Source organism: Cetorhinus maximus, chromosome 20 (genome assembly GCF_964194155.1).
Source record: "Cetorhinus maximus chromosome 20, sCetMax3.hap1.1, whole genome shotgun sequence".
NCBI lineage: Eukaryota > Metazoa > Chordata > Chondrichthyes > Lamniformes > Cetorhinidae > Cetorhinus > Cetorhinus maximus.
In genome coordinates this window covers 63324271-63350056 of record NC_135898.1, presented here as the reverse complement: position 1 = coordinate 63350056, position 25786 = coordinate 63324271, and the positions used below count along the sequence as shown (strand labels likewise).

The following is a 25786-nucleotide window of genomic DNA, read 5'->3' as shown; positions in this document are numbered from 1 at the left end:
ACGGACACTTCCGGTCCACGCACAGACCGCTAGAAACGGCCAACATCCGCCCCGCACTTTCCCAACTTCCGCCCCACCCGTCCGCCCATTGCTCTTTACATAGACTGGGTCTCCTGTACAGCAGAGCCGTTAGGATCACAGCTGCTAAACCAAGAACCCTTTTAAGGAGTAACATTTTTTTGCCCTCTGAGAAAGTTGGCCAATCTGTGACCTGATCATAAATCTTTAAACTGTTCCCCATTGCTAACTCTTATACCTTGTCTATTAGACATTCTCCTCATGCTGCTGACATTTATGTCCCATTGCTACCTAGCAGAGGATGCAGGTGCCAGCAATGGGGCCAAAAGTCTGGATTCAAATGGAACGGGGCCAGTTATTGGGTTTTCAACAAAGTGCAACTTTGGATGGCCCCTCTCTTTTTGGCATGGGGTTAATGTCAGTTATAAAATTTCTGCACTATCTGTGTGCCTGGTCCCACAACATGAAAAGCTAGAATAAAAACAGTAAATGCTAGGAATACTCAGCAGGACAGGCAGCATCTGTGGAGAGAAACAAAGTTAAAATTTCAGGTCAACTCGTGTGTGTTTTGAACATTTTAGCCCAGCCCTCCTGTTTAATTGATGGGGAGGGATACAAGGTGCCAGATCTAACCTGGGACAGGTTGCAGCTGAGATTTGGCAGATTGTTAGGTATGAGCTCTCAAATAACTGGTGTGATGTCATATGTTTTTCACATTTTGGCCTTGTTGGGATATAGTTTTGAACTCTAACAAAATGTAATATTTTTATGCCCAGGATTTAGTTGAGCTGTCCACTATGCATATGGAGTCCAATGAAAGTACTTTCTCTTCCTTACCAGCCTATTTTATTTGGATTTGAGAAGCTGATAACATAACTTTTAAATGTTTGAAATTCTCCCTTGAAAGTTCTTAAGATTATATTTTGCTTATCATGTGGAACAATATACTATGTCAATAAAGGAATGTTATGATGTAAATACATATTTTCCATGCTGTAAGCTTCTGAACATCACTCAAGGAAACATGCCAGGGGTACAGTAAGATTGTGGCTTTCTTATTGGATTAGTAACTCAGAGACCAGGACTAATGATCCAGGATATGTTCAAATTCCATCATGGCAGCTGGGAAATTTAAAGTCAATTAATCAAATGCATCTGCAATAAAAAAAGCTAATATCAGCTAGTATCATGAAGCTACTGGATTGTCATTAAAACACACCTGGTTCACGATTGTCCTTTGGAAAGGACATCTGCCATCCTTAATTGGTCTGGCCTGCACGTGACTCCACACAATTATAGCAATGTGGCTTACACTTAACTGCCATTTGCAGTGATCTAACAAGTTAGTGTCTACCATTTGCAAGATGCACTGCAGCAACTCACCAAAGCTCCTTTGACAGCACCATTCAAACACACAACCTCTACCACCTAGAACAACAAGGGCAGCAGGTATGTGGGAACAACACCCGTTGCAAGTTCCCCTCGAAGACACATATCATTTTGACTTGGGACTATATCACTGTTCTTTCACTGTTACCGAGTCAAAATCCTGAATGCCTTTCCTAACCACACTGTGTGAGCACCTATGCCAGATGGACGGTAACGGTTCAAGAAGGCATCTGACCACTGCCTCTCAAGGGCAATAATAGATGGCCTTGCCAGTGACGCTCACATCCCATGAATATATAGTTGTATTCAAAAAGGTGGCTCACAACTTCTCAAGGACATTTTGGGTTGGGCAATAAATGCTGGCCTTTCCAGTGACACCCACAACCCGTGAATGAATCAAGTAAAGGGAAGGAGAGAGAATTTTAGGTCACCTCCACTGAGGGACATGGTTCAACTGAGGAAACAGAATTACCACCGCCCTCTCCAAAGCTCTCAGGCATCTTTACCAGTCCAAAATTAAAATTAGAGGATGACTCCTGCTTTTAGAGTTCTGTATAGGCTAATCATAAACAAGACAAACCGAATAGATTCGCCAATCATTTTAATAATTCTGGATTAGGTAGTGCTTGATTAAAGATCCGGACCCCAAACTTCTGACTTTTCATAGAGAAAGCTTAACTTTTGCCAGTATCAAATATGGCAGCCGCCGGGTCCGTCACATTCAATACTCACTGTTGGTACTTCTCTGCCTTGATCAACCAGACTTCCTGGGTCAACAGCGATGGAAGATGTTGGGTATCCACATGGCTGCGAAAGGCAGGAGAAAGCAGTCGCTCAGAGCCAATCCTCATCCAATGATGAATTTCAGCCTTCTAAATTAGGAACTAAAGAATAGTATGTGCTTTTGATACTTTGCTCTTTATTATTAAGTTGCATTTGAGTTGTGAAGTCACGGGCTGCGTTTTACAGCTGATCCAGTGCAATGAAAAGTGATTACAGTCAGCGCAGTGATTGTTGAAATTTCATGAAATGTGTTCACTAACATGACTGTCACTGACATTGCAGAATGATCCATGTGACTCCAGTCCTACCCTTCTCAGCTGACTCGTAATGCCCCGCTCTCTGAAATGGCAGAGCAAGCCGCCGAGTTGTAAATAATCTTGGCCTGTTTCAAGAACAAGGCGAATATCGGACAAAGCACTCGGCAATAACCCAGTCAGGACCAAACGTGGGGAACCTCAGCCCAGCCGACACTGTAAAGTGCTCTTTGGGTACTGGAGAGTTATCCCACAGACTAGTCAAGCAACAGCCTTCACAATCTGCAACACCCCATTGTCAGGATGTACCAGCTGGAGGTGGGAGCATAGTGATCTGGTATTGAATTGGATGACCCATTGACTCCAGATCCCATGAAACCTTACAGCTTCAGGTCAACAACTTTAGCACCTTTAATGGAATGAAACATCCCAAGTTGCTTCACAGGAGCAGTTTAAAACAAACTGTGACACCAAGCAATATCAAGAGATATTAGCTCAGATGTCCAAAAGCTTGGTCAAAGAGGTAGGTTTTAAGGAGAACTTAAAAGAAGAAAGTGAAGTAGAGAGGCAGAGAGTGTATGGAGGTGGTTTTCCAGAGCTTTGAACAAGGTAACTGGAGGCATAGCCAACAATGGTGGAGTGATTAAAATTGGGAATGTTCAAGAGGCCAGAATTAGAGGAGCACAGATATTTTGGACAGTTGTGGAGCTGGAGGAAATTAAGCAATAGGGAGAGGGCAAGGCCATGGAGGGATTTGAAAACAAGGATGACAATTTTAAAATCAAGATGTTGCTTGACTGGGAGCCAATGTAGGTCAGTGAGCAAGGGGTTATAGGGGAATGGGACTTGATTTAAAACACGGGCAGCAGAGTTTTGGATGACCTCAAGTTTAGAATGTGGGAGACCAGTCAGGAGTGTGACCCAGAAGTCACAAAGGCATGAATGAGGGTTTCAGTAACAGATAGGCTGAGACAAGGGAACCTGCTAGAATCCATTATTAAGGAGGTGTTAACAAGGCATTGAGGAAAGTATAATATGATCACGCGGAGTCAGCATGGTTTTACGGAAGAGCAATCATGTTTGACAAATTGATTCGAGTTTTTTTGAGAATGTAACTACCAGGGTAGTGGAGAACCAGTGAATGTCGTATATTTGGATTTCCAAAAGACACTCGATAAGGTGCCACATAAAAAGTTATTATGTAAGATAAGGGCTCATGGAGTTGGGGCAATATATTAGAATGAATAGAGAAATCAGAAAGTAGGGTTAAACAGGCTTTTTTCAAGTTGGGAGGCAATAAATAGGATGGATCAGTGCTGGGGCCTTAGCTATTTACAATAATGACTTAGGTGAAAGTACCAAGAGTATCCATGTTTGCTTATAAAAAGTTGGGTGGGAAAGTAAGCTGTGAGGAGGACACCAAGAGGCTGCAAAGGGATATAGGTAGGTTAAGTGAGTAGGCAAGAAGGTGGCAGATACATTATAATGTGGGGAAATGTGAGGTTATTCACTTTGGTAGATAGAATAGAAAATCAGAATATTTTTTAAATGATAAACTTTTAAATGTTGGTGTTCACTCAAATCTCTCTGTCCTCATACAAGAAACACAGGAAGTTGGCATGTAGGTATAGCAAGCAATTAAGGAAGCAAATGGCTTGTGGGCTTTGTTGCAAGGAGGTTGGAGTCCCAGAGTAACAAAGTGTTATTATAATTGTATAGGGTATTGGTGAAACCACACCTGGAGCACTATGCACAGTTTTGGTCTCCTTATCTAACATAGGATATACTTGCCTTGGAGGCAGCAAAGTGAAGGTTCACTAGCTTGATTCCTGAGATAGAGGGTTGTCCTATGATGAAAGGTTGAGTAGAATAGGCCTATACTCTCTGGAGTTTAGAATATTGAGAGGTGAACTCATTGAAACATGTAAGATTCTGAGAGGGCTTGACAGGGTAGATGCTGAGAAGTTGTTTTCCCTGGTTGGAGAGTCTAGAGCTAGGGACCGTTGTCTCAGGATAAGGGGCGATTAATTAAGACGGAGATAAGGAGGAATCTTTTCAGTGAGGGTTGAGAATCTTTGGAATTCTCTATCAAAACGCTGTGGATGCTCAGTCATTGAGTAATTTTAAGGCTGGACGTAATAGATTTTTGAACCTTAAGGGAATCAATGGAAAATGAAGTAAAGCGCGAAAATGGAATGGAGGTCAAAGATCAGCAATGATCCTATTTCTTATGTCCTTATCTATACCTATTGACAACATTGTAGGATTGATCATCACACAGCCCTTATGGAGACAAAATCCTGTCTTCACACTGAGGATACCCTCCTTCATGTTATGTGGAACAACTTCTTCTTGAGCTCTCTGCAGGTCTGACCCACAGTGTTCCGATCTCCATCACAGGTACAGCAAGGAGATGGGTCCCAAAACCACACCAACTGGAATGGGGATCGAACCCCGTGCTGTTGGCATCAATCTAATGGTGTGGAACTACCACTGTGCTAAATGGGATAGATTCAGAACAGACTCAGCAGCTCAGAACTGGACATCCATGAAGCGCTGTGGGCCATCAGCAGAAGCATAGTTCTATTCAAATGCAATCTGTGGCATATCCCCCTCTCTAGTATTACCATCAAGACAGGGGATCAACCCTGGTTCAATGAAGAGTGCAGGTGCAGCATGAAGCATAGCTAAAAATGAGGTGCTAACCTGGTGAAGTTACAACAGAAGACTACTTAAATGCTCAGCAGCAGAAGCAGCGTGCAATGGACAAAGCTAAGCAATCCCACAATCAGTGAAGTAGATTGTGAATGGTGGTGGACTATTAAACAACTTACTGAAGGAGGTAGTTCCACAAATGTCCCCACATAAAATGATGGGAGAGCACAGCACATCAGTGCAAATGGAAAGGCAACCATCTTCAGCCATAGGTTCCGAGAGGATGATCCATTTCGGCCTCCTACTGATGTACACAGCATCACAGATGCCAGTCTTCAGCCAATTCCATTCACTCTACATGATATCAAGAAATGACTGAAGGCACTGGATACTGCAAAGGCTATGGGCCTGACAACATCCCAGCAGTAGTACTGAAGATTTGTGCTTCAGAACTAGCCACGCTCCTAGCCAACTGTTTCAGTACAACTACAGCACTGGCATCTATATGAAAATGTAGAAAATTGCCCAAGTATGTCCTGTCCACAAAAAGCAGGACAAATCCAACCTGGCCAATTACCTCCCCATCTGACTACTCTCAATCATCAGCAAAATGATGGAAGGGATCATAGACAGTGCTATCAAGCAGCACTTACTTAGCAATAAGCTGCTCATTGACGCTCAGTTTGGGTTCCACCAGAGCCACTCACTCTTGACCTCATTTCAGCCTTTGTCCAAACGTGGACAAAAGAGCTGAACTCGAGGTGTGAGTGACTGGTCTTGACATCATGATTGCCATTGTTGGAGACCAATCATCTCAGCCCAAGGAAATCGTTGCAGGAGTTCCTCAGTGTAGTGTCCTAGGCCCAACCATCTTCAGCTGCTTCATCAATGACCTTCTCTCCATCATTAGGACAGAAGTGGGGATGTTAGTTGATGATAGCACAGTGTTCAGGACCATTCGTGAGTCCTCAGATACTGAAGCAGTATGTATCCATATGCAACAAGACCTGGACACATTCAGATAATTAAAAGCAAAATACTGCAGATGCTGGAAATCTGAAACAAAAACAGAAAATGCTGGAAAAACTCAGCAGGTCTAACAGCATCTGTGGAGAGAAAAACAGAGTTAACGTTTCGAGTCCGTATGACTCTTATGAGTCATATGGACTCAAAACATCAACTCTGTTTTTCTCTCCACAGATGCTGTTAGAGCTGGACACATTCAAACTTGGGCTGATAAATGGCACGTAATGTTTACACCACATAAGTACCAGGCAATGACCATCTCCAACAAGAGAATCTAACCATCTCCCCTTGACATTCAATGGCATTACCACTGCTGAATCCCACACCATCAATATCATGGGGGTTACCATTGACCAGAAGCCATATAAATACTGTGGCTACAAGTGCAGGTTAGAGGCTGGGAATTCTGGTGAGTAACTTACCTGGCTCCTAATAAAGTTTCTGGGAAGGTTGTTGATGAAGCAGGTGAAGATAGTGGGCATAGGACACTGCCCTGAGGAACTCCTGTAACATTGTTCTGGGATTGAGATGATTGGTCTCAACAACCACAACTATCTTCCTTTGTGCTAGATATGAATCAAGCCAGTGGGAGTTTTCCCCACTATTCCCATTGACTTAAATTTTATTAGGGCTCCTTGATGCCACACTTGGTCAAATGTTGATGTTATGGGCAGCCACTCTCATCTCTAGAATTCAGTTCTTTGGTCCATTTTTGGACCAAGGCTGTAATAAGGTCTGGAGTTGAGTGACCCTGGCAGAACTCAAACTGAACCTTGGGGAGCGCTTGATAACATTGTCAATGACAGCTTCCATTACTTTGCTTATGACCAAGAGTAGACTGATGTGGTGATAATTGGATGGATCAGCCTCATCCTGTTTTTTGTGGACAGGACATCCCTGGGCAATTTTCCACATTGTCAGGTCAGTGAAAGTTTTGTAGTTGTCTGGAATGGCTTGACTAGGGGCGCAGCTAGTTCTGGAGCACAATACTTCAGTACCATTGCTGGAATGTTGTCAGGGTCCATAGCCTTTGCAGTATCTAGTGCCTTCAGCCGTTTCTTGATATCATGTGGAGTGAATGGAATTGGCTGAAGATTGACATCTGTGATGCTGGGATCTTCAGGGGGCCGAGGTGGATCATCCATGGTTGCAAATACTTCAGCCTCGTCTTTCGCACTGATGTGATGGACTCTACCTTCGTTGAGGATGGGGATGTTCTTTGAGCCTCTTCCTCTGGTTAGTTGTTTAATTGTCCACTGTTGCAAATATCTAGTTCATAATTCATATGTTTTAGAATATAACTTTTAGTTTCAGGAAGTAAAGATTTAACTGTAGATAAATGGGGGTATCTGGGTGAGAAACTAGTAAACATAATTGTGATGTCAATGCATCTCAAACAAGCTGCGAATTAATTACACTTAAAAGCTAAACTATATCTGACAGGGTCAGAGGGAGAGGTGTAAGCACTTGAACAATGGATGACCTATTGTTAGGCTTGTGGTAGAGCCAGAAGGTCTGTCCTTATTTCAATAAAAGATTTAAATTATGTATATAGTTTCCAGATGAAAGAAAACTGGAAACAGCTTTGTAAACATGAGGGTTTCTTTGTGGACCCAGGGAGTCTGGAGAAAGGGCAATTACATCCATTAGCAAAATAAGTTATTCATATGGGTTGCAGAATCAAAGAATAGCATTGAAGGTAACATAATTTGTTGACGGCTCCTGTTTGCAAACATCCTAAAGCATGCCATGTTGTCTTAGGGATAGGCTGTGGGAGTTAGGAGTTTCTTTTGCTTAACTTATATGTTTTTTTTCTCACAGAAGGCAGTTGCAGCTAGAATCTTGTGTAGTTTGCAGCTCACTGAGTCAATGGAACTAAAGAGGATGCATGCTAGTAAGGCCTCCACTGAAGCGGAAAAAATACTAACTTTAAAAAATACTAACTGTGTGGATTGTGGATGGGGGCTCGAGCTCAGTTTGGATTTTGTGAAGGGAAAAGCAGCTGGAATATTTGCCTAGTATCAAACTAGAGGAAGGAATCTACAGTGGTCCTCACAGAGCCTTGTGGCAAAAAACAGTCAACAGGAGGCATCCACAGTTATAAGTCTTTCCTTGGAGAATAGCTGGAACGCTGAGGAGAATTAAAGTGAATTCCTGAGGGCTGAGTCATACCTTTGGGTTGGTCCCTACAGAAGCGAATGAACCTTCAAGATTGTTTAAAATATACCAGGGAATTCTTGGGGGAAAATAAGAAGTAGAACTGAGTTCATAGCATAAGTAGTTATAAACCAGGGGTGGCCAAACCACAGTTCGCCAGTCGCACACGGCTCTTTGATACACAGTGCGGCTCATTCCTTGTGCTGTGAAACTGGTTAAATCGCACATTGGCTGGAGGTAAATAGCCAGGGTGCAGCCTCAGCTTCACAGAAGGAGACAACTGGAGCACAGGCAGCAGCACTGGGAGGAGGGAGGGAGGAGAGTTAAGATCAACGATTCATTTCAGAACTGTTGTGAGATTTCTTTTGTAGTTTCCCACTGGCTTTACATAAGGCCACGTAACTCTCAGCACCATTTTCTCTGGCTTTCTAACCCACCCTCTCACTGCTGACCCTTCAAGTTGTGGCTTCTGTCTGGAAAGGGAAGAAACAGTTTAATACAGAATAAGATTGTGAGAATCTACTGGATTGGGACACAGGCACTCTCATTAAAATTTGTTGTGTTGTAGGTGGTTACAGCTTTTTTCATGTAAAATCAATCCTTTTTTTAACCTCTTGTCTGATTTTCCACATTGGAAGACTAAGGCTACAAGAGTCTGTTGAGCAGTGAGCATGTGCCAGCTCTGATGTGTGCCAATGAGGCAGATTTATTTTTGTCACAATCTGCATAGTGTGTGAAGGAAGCCTGGAAGGTTAGAGAAGTAAAAACTGATGGTTTCCTCACAGAAGTGTGTGCAATAGTAATAAAAATATGTCTGTAAAGGTTGTCTGCGTCTTGCGGCTCTTGAATATTTGAAGATTTCTGTGTGTGGTTCTAAAGTTTGGGAACCCCATTATAAACTATAGTGTTCATAGTACTCATTTTGTTTAATTTGTTTATATACAATAACATTTGTTTTTCTTTAAAAAGGTGAAATTTTGTGACATGTTTCTGTCAGTTAATCGCTGGGTGTTTGGATTTCTCTTTAAATGTTAATAGTCCCTAACAGGATCATAACACAACAAACATTCACGACTGGATGTGGCAGAGCTTTGATCTGGTTTGGTCATGGGGTTGCTTACCTCTGCCTATTTCAAGCTGTTTCTGCTGTTTAACAAGCATGTGGTTAGGTGTTGTAACTTCACCAAGTTGATACCTGATTTTTAGGTATGCCTAGTGCGGCCTATGGCATGCCCTCCTTCACTCCTCATTGAACCAAGGTTAATCCCTTGGCTTGATGGTAATGGTAGAGTGAGGGAAATGTTGGGCCACGAGGTTACAGATCCTGGTTGAATACAGCTCTGCTTCTGCTGTCGGCCCACAGCACCTCATGGATGCCCAGTTTTGAGCTGCTAGATCTGTTCTGAATCTGTCCTATTTAGCATGGTGGTAATGCCAGAAAACACAATGGAGCATGTCCTCAGTATGAAGATGGGTCTTCCAATTCTACAAGGACTGTGTGGTGGTCACTCCTATCCATACTGTAATGGGCAGATGCATCTGCATCAGGTGAGGTCAAGATCAAGTATGTTTTCCCTTGTGATGGTTCCCTCACCATCTGCCGCAGGCTGCCCCCTTCAGGACTTGTCCAGTTTGGTCAGTGATGGTGCTACCACGTCGCTCTTGGTGATGGACTTTGAAGCCCAGAGCCAGAATACATTGTGTGCCCTTTCTAACTTCAGTGCTTCTACTAAGTGTTGTTTAACATGGAGGTGTACTGAAGAGGGAGGGTGGGAGGTGGTAATCAGCAGGAGGTTTCCTTCACCATGTTTGACCTAATATAATGAGATCTCGTGGGGTCCAGAGTTAATGTTGAGCACTCCTGGGGCAACTCCCTTTTGACATATATCTCTGTACCACCATCTCTGGTGGGTCTGTTCTGCCTATGGGACAGGGATTTTTTTTTTTTTATTCGTTCAAGGGATGTGGGCGTTGCTGGCTAGGCCAGCATTTATTGTCAATCCCTAATTGCCCTTGTTCAGAGGGCATTTTTAAGAGTCAGCCACATTGCTGTGGGCCTGGAGTCACATGTAGGCCAGATCAGGTAAAGACAACAGATTTCCTTCCCTAAAGGACATTAGTGAACCAGATGGGTTTTTTTTAATAACAATCGGCAATGGTGATGGAGGAATTGGGACATTGACCATAAGGTATAATTCAGTGTGTATGACTACATCAAGCTGTTTCTTGTCCACTTTGCTTTGACACAAGTCCCCAAATGTTAGTGAGCAGAACTTTGCAGGGCTGACTGGGCATGGTGGCCTTTGCCTTGTCTGCTGCCTAGTTCGATGCTGGGTGGTCCATCCAATTTTATTCTTTTTCAACTTTCCTGTAGGTGTTTTCATGGGGAGATGGTGGCATAGTGGTAGTGTCGCTGGACTAGTATTCCAGGGACCCAGGCTAATGCACTTGGGACATTGGTTCAAATCCCATCACGGCAGCTGTTGAAATTTGAATTCAAAGTGACCACAAAACTATCATTGATTGTCATTAAAACCCATCTGGTTTACTAATTACTAATGCCCTTTAGGGAGGGAAGGAAATCTGCCATCCTTACCTGGTCTGGCCTGCATGTGACTCCAGACCCTCAACAATGTGGTTGACTCTTAACGGCTCTCTGAAATGGTGTAGGAAGCCACTCGGTTCAAGGGATGGGCAACAAATGCTAACCTTGTTAGCGATGCCCTCATCCCATGGAACAATAAAAAGAATACAAACGGGTGGATTGCTAGGCCTTTACAGAGGGCAGTTAAGAGTCAACCACATTGCGTTGGTTCTGGAGCCACACTGGATAAGCCATACTGGATTATCAAATTCTGCCAGCTGTCATAATTAGATTCACACGCAAGTCTCTGGAGCATTAGTATAGGCCTCTGGATTACTAGTCCAGTAACATTACCCTTATCACCATTCCCGGTAAATACAAAGAGGGTTTTTTTTTGGGGGGTATGTTTATAGCTACATATTAAGAAAGTCAACATCATTGGAACATGCATAATTGTAATGTTGGCTTGTCTACTTTAGTATCTGTACAATGGAGTGACATAACTGAGTATCAGCATAATTTTTAATCTGCACATACATGTCTCTGTTACAATAATCTGGGTAATACCATTGTTGGAAACAGAATGGGCTCTTCCAACCTATCTGCACCATACATTGTTCTTTTGAGAAAATTTAATTGTAGCATTTCATGTTTGATACTTGTGTTAAGTATCTTGTTTTATTCTGTTCTTCTGCCTCACGCCAGTCTTTTGCAGCAAAGATTTGGTTTTAATTTTAAATATCTGAGTTTTCTTTTCTGTGTCTCGTAGTTGGGATCATGCTTATGAAAGGGAGTTGCGGTCCTTTTATGACTCAGGCGATGTTGGTGAGATTTGGTAAGAAACAAAACTGAAAGATTATTAACCCTTAGATAAGTATCAGTGGCAGTATCTTATATCTCTTTCCCCCACCCAGCCCTCTATTGGCTATTTCATTTAAGGGAAAGAATATCGTCAAACTGAGAAAAAAAGATACTTTAAAATCTTGCAAAACCATGGCTGGGACAGTAACATGTGCTTAATAAAGAGGTAGCCGTTGAAAAAGCTCAGAGTCCCACTACCAAAAGTAGTGACCATTGTAGGTTTCTAAGGGTGACTGCTGAAAATATTTGAGAAATACTTTTTTTAACTTGGAGCTGCCTACAAATTATGCTCTTCTAAATGCCATATTCCTTCAATAATGTGAATTATTTTTTGAAACAATAATAAAATGTTACTTTACATTATAGTAGAACTGATCAACGGATTATTATTTCATCAACAACAATTATTATGGTTCCGTCAGCATTACAGAGACAAAAAATTTACTTCCCTGTTGCACTGTTGAAGGAAATATTTTATAAAACCTCACAGTAAGATTCTTGCACAAACAAACAGAATACAGTACAGCGAAAGGCTATTAGCATGAAATATTTTCAGTGATCCATTGAACTGTTCGTTCAATAATATTCAGATGCATGACTAAACGTTACGGTCACAGTCGAGTAAATTAGTGTTCGCTTTGAGCGATTCAGTACATCCAATGGTGCATTTTTAAATCTTCGTAGTGTTTTTGTACTATTTATATTAAGATACGAATCATCACAAAAGGTTCCCCTAAGCAGTTCAGAAGGATTCACAGTTTTTGCAGAGTTCGCTGCTCTCCAATATCATGGGGCACTACAATTATTCTCTGAATCTGTGGGCTGTGGAAAGGGATATTTGACCTGGTTTCTTGTTCTTAATTACTACTTAATGACACTAGCTGGAAAATGGGCTGGATTTCCAAACACCTTCAGGGTCGGGACCTGGTGCGGGCACAATTTCAAAATCACGGCCCAGGAGGTCATCGCAGGATCCCAACGCCTCCAGTACAATTTGGAATTTTCAAAGAGTTGGTGGGGGAAAGGGAATGGGAAGCCCATTCATTGCCACTTAACGGCCCATTAAGCTCCTTAAAGAGCTTGTTAAAGAGTCTGTTTGGTCAGGAACGCGATTCCTAATGTTTATTTTCGTGAACCTCAACAGTGTGGTGCACATTTGTCTCAGCTGTTAGAGTCACTGTGGGGACATTGAAAAGTTCATTGGAGTTTGTGTAAAATTGATGGGCCAACGGATTGGTCAAATGCTGTATCTTGTCTTTGTTTACATGGCCACTCTCCTCAGTGTTTTAGCTCCTGGCTTCCTGACAAGCTGCCGCTCTATCTGGCAAGGCAGCGGCAAGCCTTGGTTGCTGCCAGCATGGCTGCTGCCTGCCTTTGCCACTGGTACCAGGAAGGCAGCTCCCACCTCCTGGAGGTGCTCAACGCCACTAAGGAAACGTCGAGGTTGCTTCCTGCCCAATTAGGGCATTTGAATTTAAAAATAGTGTTGTGAGAGTGACACTTGAGGTGTGGATTTGGGGACCCAGAATTTACCCTGGTGTCCTGACCCCGCTTTGAAAAATTGGCCCAGTGTGTTCATGGGAGAGTAGGGTTTGGCTTGGTTATGACTCCTTCTCCTATTGAATAACCTGCTGTTGCCCACTCTGTCAGCTCATAAATGAAAAATGGATACTCCAGGCAAAGGCTCAGAGAGCCACTACTGTCTTTGGGACTTTATCCCGGTCCCTCCAGGATAGGAGAGAAGGGGTGGGAAGAAAAAGCAGGATTTATAAATAAATTTTCCAAAACTTTTTTTCATTTGCATTCTAAATTAGTGCCTTTTAACTTCAAATATATATTTCAAAAGAAGCTGCAAAGCCTGTGAACAATGAATGGAATTTAATAAACTGTTAATTTTATATGGCCCACCAGTATTATTTTCTATGCCTTGAAGGTGTGTGGTTTACTGCTTATTTGTTCATCCTTGTTTGATAGGCTTATTTTATTAATCAATCTATGGCAATAAATACTGATGTCATTTCTCAGAGACAATCATTGGTCGGCAGTCACAAACCCTGTTGTCCTTTAGGTTTGGTGAAGAAAGCATGGATCGTATAATAACCTGGTTGGAAATGCAAAAAATCTCCAAGGATGTTGCCCTTCTGGACATTGGGACAGGAAATGGTGTTTTTTTGATTGAACTCGTAAGTGTATTTCATAATCTAAAAGCACTAGAGTAAAATATAATTCATTGTAACCTGAATTTCTACCAATACTCCAGATACATCCCTGTTACCCATATCTTTGCCAGACTCTCATAGCTCTGACCTTTATTTCCTCATCTTCTGGTTCTCTTACATTGATCTGCTTCTCGTTCCCTGCTTCACTGTTGATGGCCATCCTTTTGATTGTCTTGTCCTCAATGATTTGAATCTCTTTTACCAGGATTTCTGCTTTGTTGACCTCCTTGATCCTCTTTGACCATGGTTTTGTCTCTCCTCAACCCTTTGTGCCCCCAGCCCCCAGGCTGAAGTCTATTTGCTATCCCACCTCCCTGTAAAGTGCTCTGAGACATCTCTGTGTGTAATGAATGCTGTGGAAATGTAAGTTGTTCCCTTAAAAAAATTGCACAGTGAATACCAATTTCCCATATGCAAATTTTGTCCCTGGCTTCCTGCCTGGCTCTATTTGGAACTGTCGGATCCAGGACACAGCTCTCTTGTACATGATCACACGCATGAGCAGTGCAAGACTGTTAGATTGAGAATGTAGGTAGCTACATGTGGACTCTCTGTACATTTAGAATTTAGAGGCAAGTTTAGAAAATTCTCAAGGTCCAAAGCACTTTGTAAACAATGTTTGACAGGATACTGCAGTTACACTCAGTGTTATTGCAAATCTAAGTCATGTGATCCAGCCTCCTGCAGCAGATCTTCCTCTTCCTGTTGCAGTCAAATTGGTAAAACATAACACCTAATGGAAGCTGCAAATTTCACATCACTGCAAACTATAAATTACTTTACAACAGTGCTAAATCTCCAGCACATCACATGAGATTTTCAGTTTTCAGAAAAGAGAATATAAGGCAAATTCTCGAGCCTGAAAATTTGGGAGTGTGAAAATCTGCTAACATCAGGTACATTAATGATTGAAGACAGCCAAAAGCAGACCATTTTATATTTTTGACCAAATGTGTTCTTTCTAAAATTATTTAAGGCAAAATCCGGATTTACTAACTTGACTGGAATTGATAATTCTTCTACTGCTGTGGAACTTGCTAAAGCTATCGCTGAAAAGGAAGAGGTGATGTCTTTGAAATTACAGGTATGGATTTTAGCAAGTATTTCCTTCAAATATCAAAACATTGTCAGATTTATTCCCAACAAATCTATCTTCCTTTTCATTGCTCTCTCAAATTATTTAATTATTTGGCCCTGACAAGAACTCTATGGCATTCACAACCATGAAAGTCGACAAGCAACTTTCCCCAGCTCTCTGTTAATATCAGTCTCTTACTGGCAGCTGGGAAGTGGTGGATATTTCTGCATTGACTCCCCAAATAACTATTCCCTCTGAGGGGAAACATATCAGCTGCATTCAGCCCTTTTTCACATTACTTGGATGAGGTTGGGAATTTGCTATGTTTGAAAACACTGACACAAACCTGCATCTTGCTGCCTCTGGTGTAGCTTGTTGATGGGTGGATGTGCTGTGCCACCAGGCTACCTAGAACTTTTTTTGTTAACTTCCCTTGTGAATTTCTGACTTCTCACAAACTGAATTGAAGATGGTTTCCCTCCCCGTGCTACCCCACCCTCCATCCCACACCCATTGAAGACAGTGACTTAGCCAATTACTGGGGTTATGGTTCCAATGACGCAGCATCTCACTTGTCAGAGTGCTCTTTCCTTTTGTGACCTGGGACTTCCTAGTCTGGATGATCCATTTGCCTACTGCCTTTACCGGCTGAGTTGTCTGCGGTTTTATTGTAAATTTTTCAGTTCTTAAGCCCAGAAAGATTATATGAATTAAAATTCTCGGAAAACGATCTATGCACTCTCCTTTCATTTTTTTAAGCAACCTCTTTCTCTTGCTATTAGCATCGCTGCAGGATCCAGTGACACTGGTCATGTTATCTTGTCATCCCCTTCTCCAGAATGGAGTGTTCCACCATTACCGTTATTCTAGTAGCTTAGTTGAAACCACATGGAACATGACAATTGACAGAAATGAAATTTGAGTGACATTTGAGACTGAAATATATAGAGCTTGGGACCTCCAGAATAGGGGTTACATAGCCTGCTGTTAGACAGCCAAACCCATTCCACCCTAATCTAAATTCAGGGGGACAGCAGTAAGGTCGGGAAGGGGAAAAACTATTGAGTTGACTTGTCAACAAGAATGAAAATTTTGAATTCATCGTAAGGATGCAGTGAAGCTGGGGGAAAGATTGGCTGATGGGAGCATGTGACTCCATGGGCAGATTTTTCCGTTGTGATGGGGATGCGGGCATGGACGGGTGCGGACCTGATCGCCGCCCATAATCGGGTCCGCGCTGCCATTTTGCGCAGACGGGCTATTTAAGGCCCGCCCAGTGTATTTGCCGACTCCCGTGGATAGCGGGAGTGTGCGGGTGGCGATAGGCGAGCACAGACCGCTGATTCTGGTGGTGACCCAGCAGCCTGTTTAAAAGAAGGCCTGGCAGCCTCCTGTAGGCTGCTGACAAAAGCCAGTTCGAGGGCGCACCACAGGGGGTCGGCTGAGTAGGCCGGGCTGGGGGCTGGAGGGAAGGGCAGAGGAGCAGGCCAGGCTGCTGAGTCTGCCACAGGAGCAGGGCAGGCTGCAGGGTAGGCCAGCGGGGGGGGCCAATGCGCCCCTCGTTTTTCAGATGAATGCCTCGCTGCCCTCCTCGAGATATGGCGGGAGGTGTTGGTTCCCCAGGATGGGAGGAGGAGGCCCCCCCACATGACCAAACGTGCCTGGGAGGAGGTGGTGAGCTCCCGCGGCGTGGTGCAGCGCACCTGGATCCAGTGCCGTAAGTACTTCAACGATTTGTTGCGCTCTGGCAGGGTGAGTACCATGTTGGCATTGGGCATTTAACCCAGCAGGTAGCCTTAGCCTTTGAGGCCACCCCCCACCGCAAGTCTTACTGTCGTGACTGCATTGAATCATGTCGGGCATTTTCCCTTCGCTGGGTGGGCAAGCAGATAATGCCCATGCTTAGATCAGCCTGAGTGGTTCATGAGGAGATGAGTTCTCCCCTGCACCAAGTGTTGCTCTTAGTTACATTTGACTAGTCTGGAGGCAACCTGCAGGAGATGCAGCTAGGCCCATACTCAGAACTCCAGCACATGTCCTATTCAAGGTGATGAGATGGTGGAAGGGGAGCCTCAAGGTGTCGTAGCAAAGAACCATCTGCTGCCCTCGACGCTGCACATAGTTGCACATACTTGCTGTGGGAGCACATACCGTGTGGTTCCTAAAGTGATGTATGCAGCCTGTGTCCAAGGGGCCATTGGGGGGGTGGGGAGCAGGCATACTATCTTTGTGTGAGTGATCAGCAGTAGCGGGGAGAGGAAGCACTGGAGGCCTGATATGTGGTTGGGGTGCGGTGTGCGCGTGCAGAGTCCATGTATAATTTGCCGTAATGAATGGCGTTCTCTCTTTCGCCGGAGAAGAATGCTCATAATGCCTTGGAGCGTGCGAGGACTGGAGGTGGCCAGGCACACCTCATCTTAAGCAGATTCAAGCAGGAGGCCCTTGAGCTGGAGAGGTGGCATGCACCCAGGTCTACTGCTGTCGTTGAGGCTGGGGCAGAATGGCCAGGTATTTAATGCCAACAGTGAGGTCTACATTGTCCTCCCAACAGCCAAAGCACTGATGATTGTTAAATTAGTTATTGTTGCAACATTGCTCGGTCATAGAGTGATAGAGTCAGAGGTGTGCAGCACAGAAAAAGGCCCTTCGGCCCATCGAGGATATGCGGGTCAAACATGTACCCAACATTTTCTAGCACTAGGCTCATGGCCTTGTATTCCATGGCATCGCAAGTGCACATCCAAATACTTATTACATGTTATGAGGGTTTCTGCGTCTATCACCCTTTCAGGCAGTGAGTTCCAGATTCTCACCACCCTCTGTGTGCAAAAGTTGCTCATCACATCCCCTGTAAACCTCCTGCCCCTTACCTTAAATCTATGCCCCCTGGTTATTGATCCCTCCGCCAAGGGGAAAGGTCCGTTCTGTCTACCCTACCTATGCCCCTCATAAGTTTATACACCTCAGTCATGTCCCCCTCAATCTCTTCTGATCCAGGGGAAATAACCCCAGTCTATGCAATCTCTCCACATAACTGAAGCTCCCCAGGCCAGGCAACATCTTGGTAAAAGTCCTCTGCACTCTCTCCGCTGCAATCATATCCCTCCCATAAAGCGTATTTCAGAACTGCACGCAGCACGGCAGCTGTGACCTAGGCAGCGTTTTCTACAGTTCGAACATTACCTCCCTGCTCCTATATTCTATGCCTCGGCTAATAAAGGCAAGTATGCCATATGCCTCCTTAAACACCTTATGTACCTGTCCCGCTACCTTAAGGGACCGGTGGGCATGCACACCAAGGTCCCTCTGATCCTCGTTACTTCTCAGGGTCCTACCATTCATCGTCTATTACCGTGCCTTGTTTGTCCTGTCCAAGTGCATCACCTCACACTTATCCATATTAAATTCTATTTGGCACTGATCAGCCCATCTGACCAGCCCGTCCATATCCTCTTGTAACCTAAGGCTATCCTCCTCACTATTTAGCACCCCACCAATGTTCGTATCAATTGGTTCTGGAAGGCTGAGTGCATAATGAGCCAGGGGGACAGGGATGAAGTTTGTCTGTGTGTGCACACTAACTGATCCACAGTCCTTGTTGTTCCTTTCAGCATCATCAGAGCACAGCCGGCAGGAGGAGCAGCAGATGTCCCCTCTCACACCTGGCGGCCCTTAAGTCTCACCAGCATCGCACCATTTCTGTGAGGCAGGCACCAGCGCAGATACTTGCACCTCAGTTGGCATTGGAACATCGGCTAGTATCCCGGGGCACAGTGGAGAGGGCATTTCACATTCTCTGGAGGAGCTGGCAGAGACAGAGAGTGCCAATGGTGCCAGCAGCCGGAGGACTGCAGGGGACCAGGCACATGTTCAGTCGGTGCCTGATGATGTGCCTCTGGAGTCGTCCACGATGCAGCAGCTGCAGGAAATGCAGCTGGGTGTGATTTACGAGGCTATAGTTCACTTGGTGTCTGTGGTGGAGTCTCCGCGGACGCTCGCCGAAGCTATGAGCCACATGTCCAAGGGCCATGCGTCCTCCATGAAGAAATTGACGACTCTCATGGAGAGCCTCCTCCAGGAGACCCTCCAGGGGTTCCTGGGGATGCGCTGAAGCCAGCAAGCCCTCACATCGGCAATGAGCTCAGCTACCCACTGCCAGTGCGGGAGATGGTGTGGGCATCAAGCTTCCCAGCTCGTTGCCCATCCATCCACGGTGAGCAGGGAGGTCCGAGGCGACCTCACGTCGGCGCAGCAGCTGCCTGTCATCTCTTCGGGCTCCTCTCACGGCACTCCGGATGAGGGTACCAGCTCTTCCACCCCTTTCCCAGTGACTGTATCATCCGGTGAGGCTGCGACAATTGGGGAGGTGCCAGCTGTGGATCTGGCGGATCCCTCTCAGGCGGGCCCAGCACAGGCTCCACAGGCCAGAGGAGGACTGCCAAGGTCATCGGCCAACAGGACAGCAGAGCCAGCAGGCTGTCTCAGATGCCATTCCCAGTGATGGGGCAGCACCAAGACATAGCGCCCGGAAACGGAAACGTAAGGCACATTAGGCACACCATGGGTGCTTTTGTGTTGGCCCAAGATTAGGTCCTTAGGATTTCTTTTTGCTTGATTACAATATTGTTTAATAATAAGGAGAACTTCTGATTTGAAAATTAAAATTCAGATGTGTGACCATGGCTGAGGGTGGCTCATTTGTTCTGCATGTCAATGTTTAAGAAAACTGTCATGAGTGTTTGTTTGGGCATTCAAATTTATGCACAAGGCCCTTAGTTCCTGCTGATGACCTGGCAGATTTTGCACTTGGGCATTGAATACGGAAGCGCCATGATCCAGTTGTGTTGTGCTAGCTGAAGGATCGTTGGATTAAAGTGTCCCGGATGTCCCTGCCTCCTTGGTGTAATCCCGGGTCAGCGTCTACCCCCTCAGCATTTCTCTGTGCCTGCTCATCCTCAGAATCAGTGCTGGATTCATCATGTTCAGCACATCCACTGCGTTGCCGTCTTCATCGTCCACTGTGTCCCCCTTTCCAGCGCAAGATTGTGTAGAGCGCAGCATGCAACCACTATCACAGACACAATCTGTGGGGTACTGGAGTGCGCCTCCTGAGTGGTCCAGGCATCAGAAGCGCATCTTGAGAAGACCGATGGTTCTGTCCACCACAGCCCTTGTGGAGCGTGGTTCCTATTGTACCACTGCTCAGCTTCTGTTCTTGGATGGTGGAAAGGCGTCATGAGCCACCTTCTGAGGGGATAGCCCTTGTCACTCAGCAGCCATCCATCCAGCCGAGCTGGAGCACTGAAGAGCCTCGGCACCTGGGAGTGTCTGAGGATGTCGGCGTCGTGGGAACTGCCTGGGTACCTTGCACAGACTTGTAGAATCAGCATCCTGTGGTCACACACTATCTGCACGTTTATGGAGTGGAAACCCTTCCTGTTGACGAAGACACTGGGCTCACCTGCTGGCGCCTTGTTGGCCACACGTGTGCAGTCGATTGCACCCTGGACGCGGGGGATGCCAGCAATGGCCGCGAAGCCTCTGGCTCGCTGTGCCTGACTTGCCTGGCCTCAGTGGAAATGGATGAAGGTCAATGCACGTCTGAACAGAGCGTCTGTAACCTGCTTGACACAAGTGTGGACAGCTGTTTGGGAGACACTGCAAAGATCACCCACCGACCCCTGGCAGGAGCCAGAGGCATAGATGTTAAGGACAGCTGCGACCTTCAGAACTACTGGCATGGGGTGTCCACCCACACAGTTTGGGGAGATCTCAGGCCCAATCATCTGACAGATATAGTTCACTGTTTCCCCTGCCAGTCGGATCCTCCTTCGGCACTGCACCTCAGACATATTGAGGTAACTGCTTCGCCGCCTGTATACCCTGGCAGCAGGATTGTGTCGTCTTCTATGGCCCCTTCCACCTTTGAACTACCGCTTGGCCCTGCGCGCCTTGTGCCTGTGCCTGTACTCCCAAAGGTGGCTCTCCTGGAGGCTGATTGTGCACTCCTGGCTTCCTCCTCCTCCTTCTCCTTCAAGCCCTCCCTCCTCAGAGGAGCTGCCTCCAGTGGACATGTCAAATCCCATACCCAGGCTAAGGGGAGGCTTCCTGAAAGCTACAGGCCCACAAAAGATTCCTGACTGCAGAGTGCAGACCTGAAGGTTAAAGGTACACAAAAAGCTGCTGGAATGTGTTCTGAACTACTGCGGATCACACAGGCAAGTTTAAAATACTTTCCCCAATAAATACTCCACAAAGCAGATTGATGACCCCACTGAGCGCTCTTATCCCACCCGTGGATGAGATTTGTAGAAAAGTCTCTTACGCGCCTGTCCATTGTGCCCGTGCGCCGACCCAAAGATCGCACGGGCGCCTAAAAATCAGCATCAATTGAAAACTAAAGGGACTTTAATTAATGGCGGGCGCGTGTTGGACTTCATCATGCGCCCGCCCAGTGAAATATCACGTTGGTGCGTGGTGACGTCGAGACACTTGCCCAACATCACCACACGTCATTTTACATGCAGACATGCGGGGCCCGCACCCCCACACGTGAAACTGAAAATTCTGCCCCATGTGTGTGGGAACTTGGACTGCACTGTTTTTCTTAAGTTGAAGCTTATGGTAAGTTAATGCTGAGACACAGTAGGATATTGAAGAAGTCTATCTTTGAGGTGCTGGCACGTGGACTGAAGGTGGACAGTGTTATAAACATGGAATAAGTTGGTTTTGGGAATAGAGAAAATGTGGGAGAGGAAGCTGAAGTTGGTATTGAACAGGGCACAGAGGTGCTGTTGGCAGCTTAAGGGTTTATTGTGCTGGCAAACAGTTGAAAGAAGTTTTGGCTCATCAAATATCTCTCATGTAAGAGACAATTTGATTTTGTAATTTTGAGCTTGCTACCATCTTAAGGGCAATTAGGGATGGGCAATAAATCGTGGGCCAGCACCAGAAAATTGCCATTGAATTCGTCAGATTGTCATAAAGCCTCAACCGATTCACTAATGTCTTCAGGGAAAGGAATCTGTACTCCTCTACTTGGTCTTGCCAGCAACAACCCTATCCCATGAACCAATAAAATATAATGTCTGGGATGGTGGAGGAGGCAGTGAGACAGAACTAGTTGTCCTTAGCTTACATGTGGAGGTTGACCCATGCTTCAAGGAAGTGTCACCAAAGGATGACATGTAAATAGGGAAGAGAAGGATGTAACTGGGATGATTGTGCAAACAGAGGGGCAGCTGATGATGGTAGCAATGTAATTCCTGCATTGCTTTAGCAAACAGTAAAACCAGGAGAGGGCAGTGCCCTAGAACTGGATAACAGGGAAGACATTGCAGTCAGGTGATGTGATTATTGATATTGAAAATAATAGAAAAGTGGAGAAGAATGGGAAGAAAGAGAGAGAGAGAGCAGCCACAGTCACAAACGCACAAGACATCATGGCCAGATTTTTACATCCTGCCCACCCCGAACGGGCGTAAAATCGCACGAGATGACGTTGGGCGAGCGTCCCGACATCATTGTGCAGTTGCGCGATATTTCGCTTGGCAGGCACGCGCTAAAGTCAGAAGAGCGCCCGCTGACAATTAAGCGGGCAATTAAGCTCATTAATGCCCAATTGTAAGCAATTTGTTTTTTGTGGCCCGTCCAAGCTTATGGTTGGTGGACGGGCCAGTTGGCCAGGCGGGCTTTACGTTTTTGATGAAACCTTATCCAAGGGCGGGATGAAATCTCCATTAGGATTTAAAATAAAAAGAAATATCTGGGGACTTTTTTTTAATGAGGTATGCTTTCAGGTGCTTGATTGTGCTGCATTGACATTTTTTGCAGCACTTTTGTGCTTTCTTTTATTCTGTGGAGGTCTGCAGCTCCACAGCTGCATCCCGACAAGAATAGTTTCTCAACAGTTTTGAGGATATTGCCAGAAAAGAGAGATACGTTAAGGAGAGAGCAGGGAAAGGCTTGGAATGCCCAGAGAAGGCAGCAGTGCAATGCAAACAGCCTCAATTTTGGATTCACAGTTCATTGTGTTCCTCACATATTGGTTCTGGGTGTAATCTGTGAAAGTGTCAGCCATGTGGGAAAGGAATTTGGACAATATGCTTTCAAGTATTCAGAGAGACTGGGAGTCAACTTGTACATTCCAATATAGAAGGATTAGCTGGTTAGCTGGAATGTAAACTAGAGTTAATGCAATTAAAATAGATCTTTGGGTGTAATTGGCTCATAAATTATACAGAGTAATTGCTCAGAAGATAATTGCTGGTAACATAGCAAATGAAGGAGGTGTGTTCTTGTGCCAAGTTTATTTTTAATCTTTGTAAGTCTTTGTCTGTGTTGGAATTTTAAGCATTTCTCAGGCATGCTGCTAAAGCCGTGGCACTAACCAATTGTTTTAACTGTACTGACATTGATTCTGTATCAGCCCCACCTCGTGACTAAGTTCTGCAAATAATAAGATAATTTAAGGCACTGAAAATTGTCTATTCATGGTTCAGATGAATGTAGCAATAATGGATTGTTGCCATGTGTACTTTTTACACGTCAATCATTTCTTTGTACCAATAGGTAGTGAACTTTTAACTTTAGCCTACAATTAAATTACACCTTTTAATCATCATAGTAAGCTGTCCTGCTTTTAAGAAGGGATTGTGCCAGATATTCATCAGTGCCAATCTTAATGGTCCATGCCACTCAGCTCTGTTTTTCCAAAATAACCAATCATCCAAGTTGGCCACATGGATCAGCTTATGGATAATAGTAACAATTACCGTTTTAGCTAAGTGATTATTCCTGGGTGTTTCTGAAGAAATATGACCACAATAACACACGAAAAGGAAATTTCCATCCACCCCTCCTCCCCACCACCACATTAGCCTGTGCCAATAAACTGAACCAGTTGGAACATCTGAAGTTTTATTCTTAACATGGTTTTGTTTTATTTTCAGGTGGCTGACTTTTTGCATCCATTTCCTAAACTTTCTCAGTATGATATTTGCATAGACAAGGGAACCTTTGATGCCATTAGCCTTAGCCCTGACCACCCAGCTGAAAAACGGAGCTTATATCAGCAGTCATTGCATAGTGTTCTGAAAGAGGGAGGCATGTTTCTAATAACAAGCTGTAACTGGACCAAAGAGGAACTAGTCAATCACTTCAGTGAAGGTATCTTATTTCTATAATTGCGTTGGTGTTTTAAATAACCAGATTTATTATCTTTAAGCCTGAGACTGATAATTTGTTACATAAGAAATGGCAGCTTCAAAACCATATTTTACCAGTCTGGCATTTTTATTTTTTGCTGTGCACCATTCCTGTGCGGTTGGTGAAGCTGTTTTTACAGTTGGATTACTCCTGGTTGGAAGAACCATGTTCAAAATAGACACTGGAATAAAAGTGTGTAAATACCTGCCATTGTAAGAAATCCTTGATTTACAACTCTCCTTTTACCTTTTCCATCACTCTGTTTAATTTCTTCCCTGTGCCACAAACCAACTCATGACTGTGACCTTCCACTATTTTTTTTTCAATTCATTTGTGGGATGTGGTCTTCGCTGGCTGGGCCAGCAGTTATTGCCCATTCCTAGTTGCTCTTGAGAAGGTGGTGGTGAGCTGCCTTCTTGAACTGCTGCAGTCCATGTGCTGTAGGTACACCCACAGTGCTGTTAGGGAGGGAGTTCCAGGATTTTGACCCAGTGACAGTGAAGGAACAGCGATATATTCCAAGTCAGGGTGGTGAGTGACTTGGAGGGGAAGTTCCAGGTGGTGGTTTTCCCATGTGTCTGCTGCCCTTGTCCTTCTAGATGTTAGTGGTCGTGGGTTTGGAAGGTGCTGTCGAAGGAGCCTTGGTGAATTCCTGCAGTGCATCTTGTAGATGGTGAACACTGCTGCTACTGTGCGTTGGTGGTGGCCAATCAAGCAGACTGCTTTGTCCTGAACAATGTCAAGTTTCTCGAGTGTTGTGGGAGCTGCACTCATCCAGGCAAGTGGCAAGTATTCCATTACACTCCTGACTTGTGCCTTGCAGATGGTGGACAGGCTTTGGGGAGCCAGGAGGTGAGTTATTTGCTGCAGGATTCCTAGCTTCTGACCTGCTCTTGTAGCCACAATATTTATATAGCTAGTTCAGTTTCTGGTCAATGGTAACCCCCAGGATGTTGATAGCGGGCGACTGAGTGATGGTAATGCCATTGAAGGTCAAGGGGCGATGGTTAGATTCTCTCTTGTTGGAGATGGTCATTGAATGGCACTTGTGTGGTGTGCATGTTACTTCCCACTTGTCAGCCCAAGCCTGGATATTGCCCAGGTGCTGAATGGTGCTGAACATTGTGGAATCATCAGTGAACATCCCCACTTCTGACCTTATGATGGAAGGAAGGTCATTGATGAAGCAGCTGAAGATTGTTGGGCTGAGGAGTATTTTTTGCTTTAATGCCAGGAGTATTACAGGTAAAACAGATGAGTTAAGGGTGAGGATTGACAGGTGGAATTGTGATATAGTAGCCATCACAGAGACGTGGTTGAGGGAGGGGCACGTTTGGCAGCTCAGCATTCCTGAATGCAGAATCTTCAGACGAGACAGGGGAGGGGGTAAAAGAGGAGAAGGCATTGTATTATTAGTTAAGGAGTCAGTTACTGCAGTAAGAAGAGATGATATCTTGGAGGGGGCATCGAATGAAGTTTTGTGGGTAGAGCTTAGGAATAAAAAAGGGGCAGCCACATTGTTGGGTGTTTATTATAGACCCCCAGATAGTCAGCG

The 25786-nt window shown here is 44.9% G+C and overlaps 1 protein-coding gene across 2 annotated transcripts in view; it reads left to right on the top strand.

Moving 5' to 3' along the window:
• Nucleotides 1-2156: 2156 nt before the first annotated feature.
• eef1akmt2 (EEF1A lysine methyltransferase 2) overlaps nucleotides 2157-25786 on the top strand; it is a 34185-nt gene continuing 10555 nt past the window's right edge. For both annotated transcript variants that reach the window (XR_013579753.1, XM_078564833.1), the window contains exons 1-5: nucleotides 2157-2301; nucleotides 11636-11701; nucleotides 13796-13910; nucleotides 14923-15030; nucleotides 23976-24192. Coding sequence is in view for 1 of the 2 variants with exons in the window: in XM_078564833.1 (XP_078420959.1) it covers nucleotides 2189-2301; nucleotides 11636-11701; nucleotides 13796-13910; nucleotides 14923-15030; nucleotides 23976-24192 (619 nt within the window). In the remaining variant the exon portion in view is untranslated. The remainder of the gene's footprint in view (nucleotides 2302-11635; nucleotides 11702-13795; nucleotides 13911-14922; nucleotides 15031-23975; nucleotides 24193-25786) is intronic.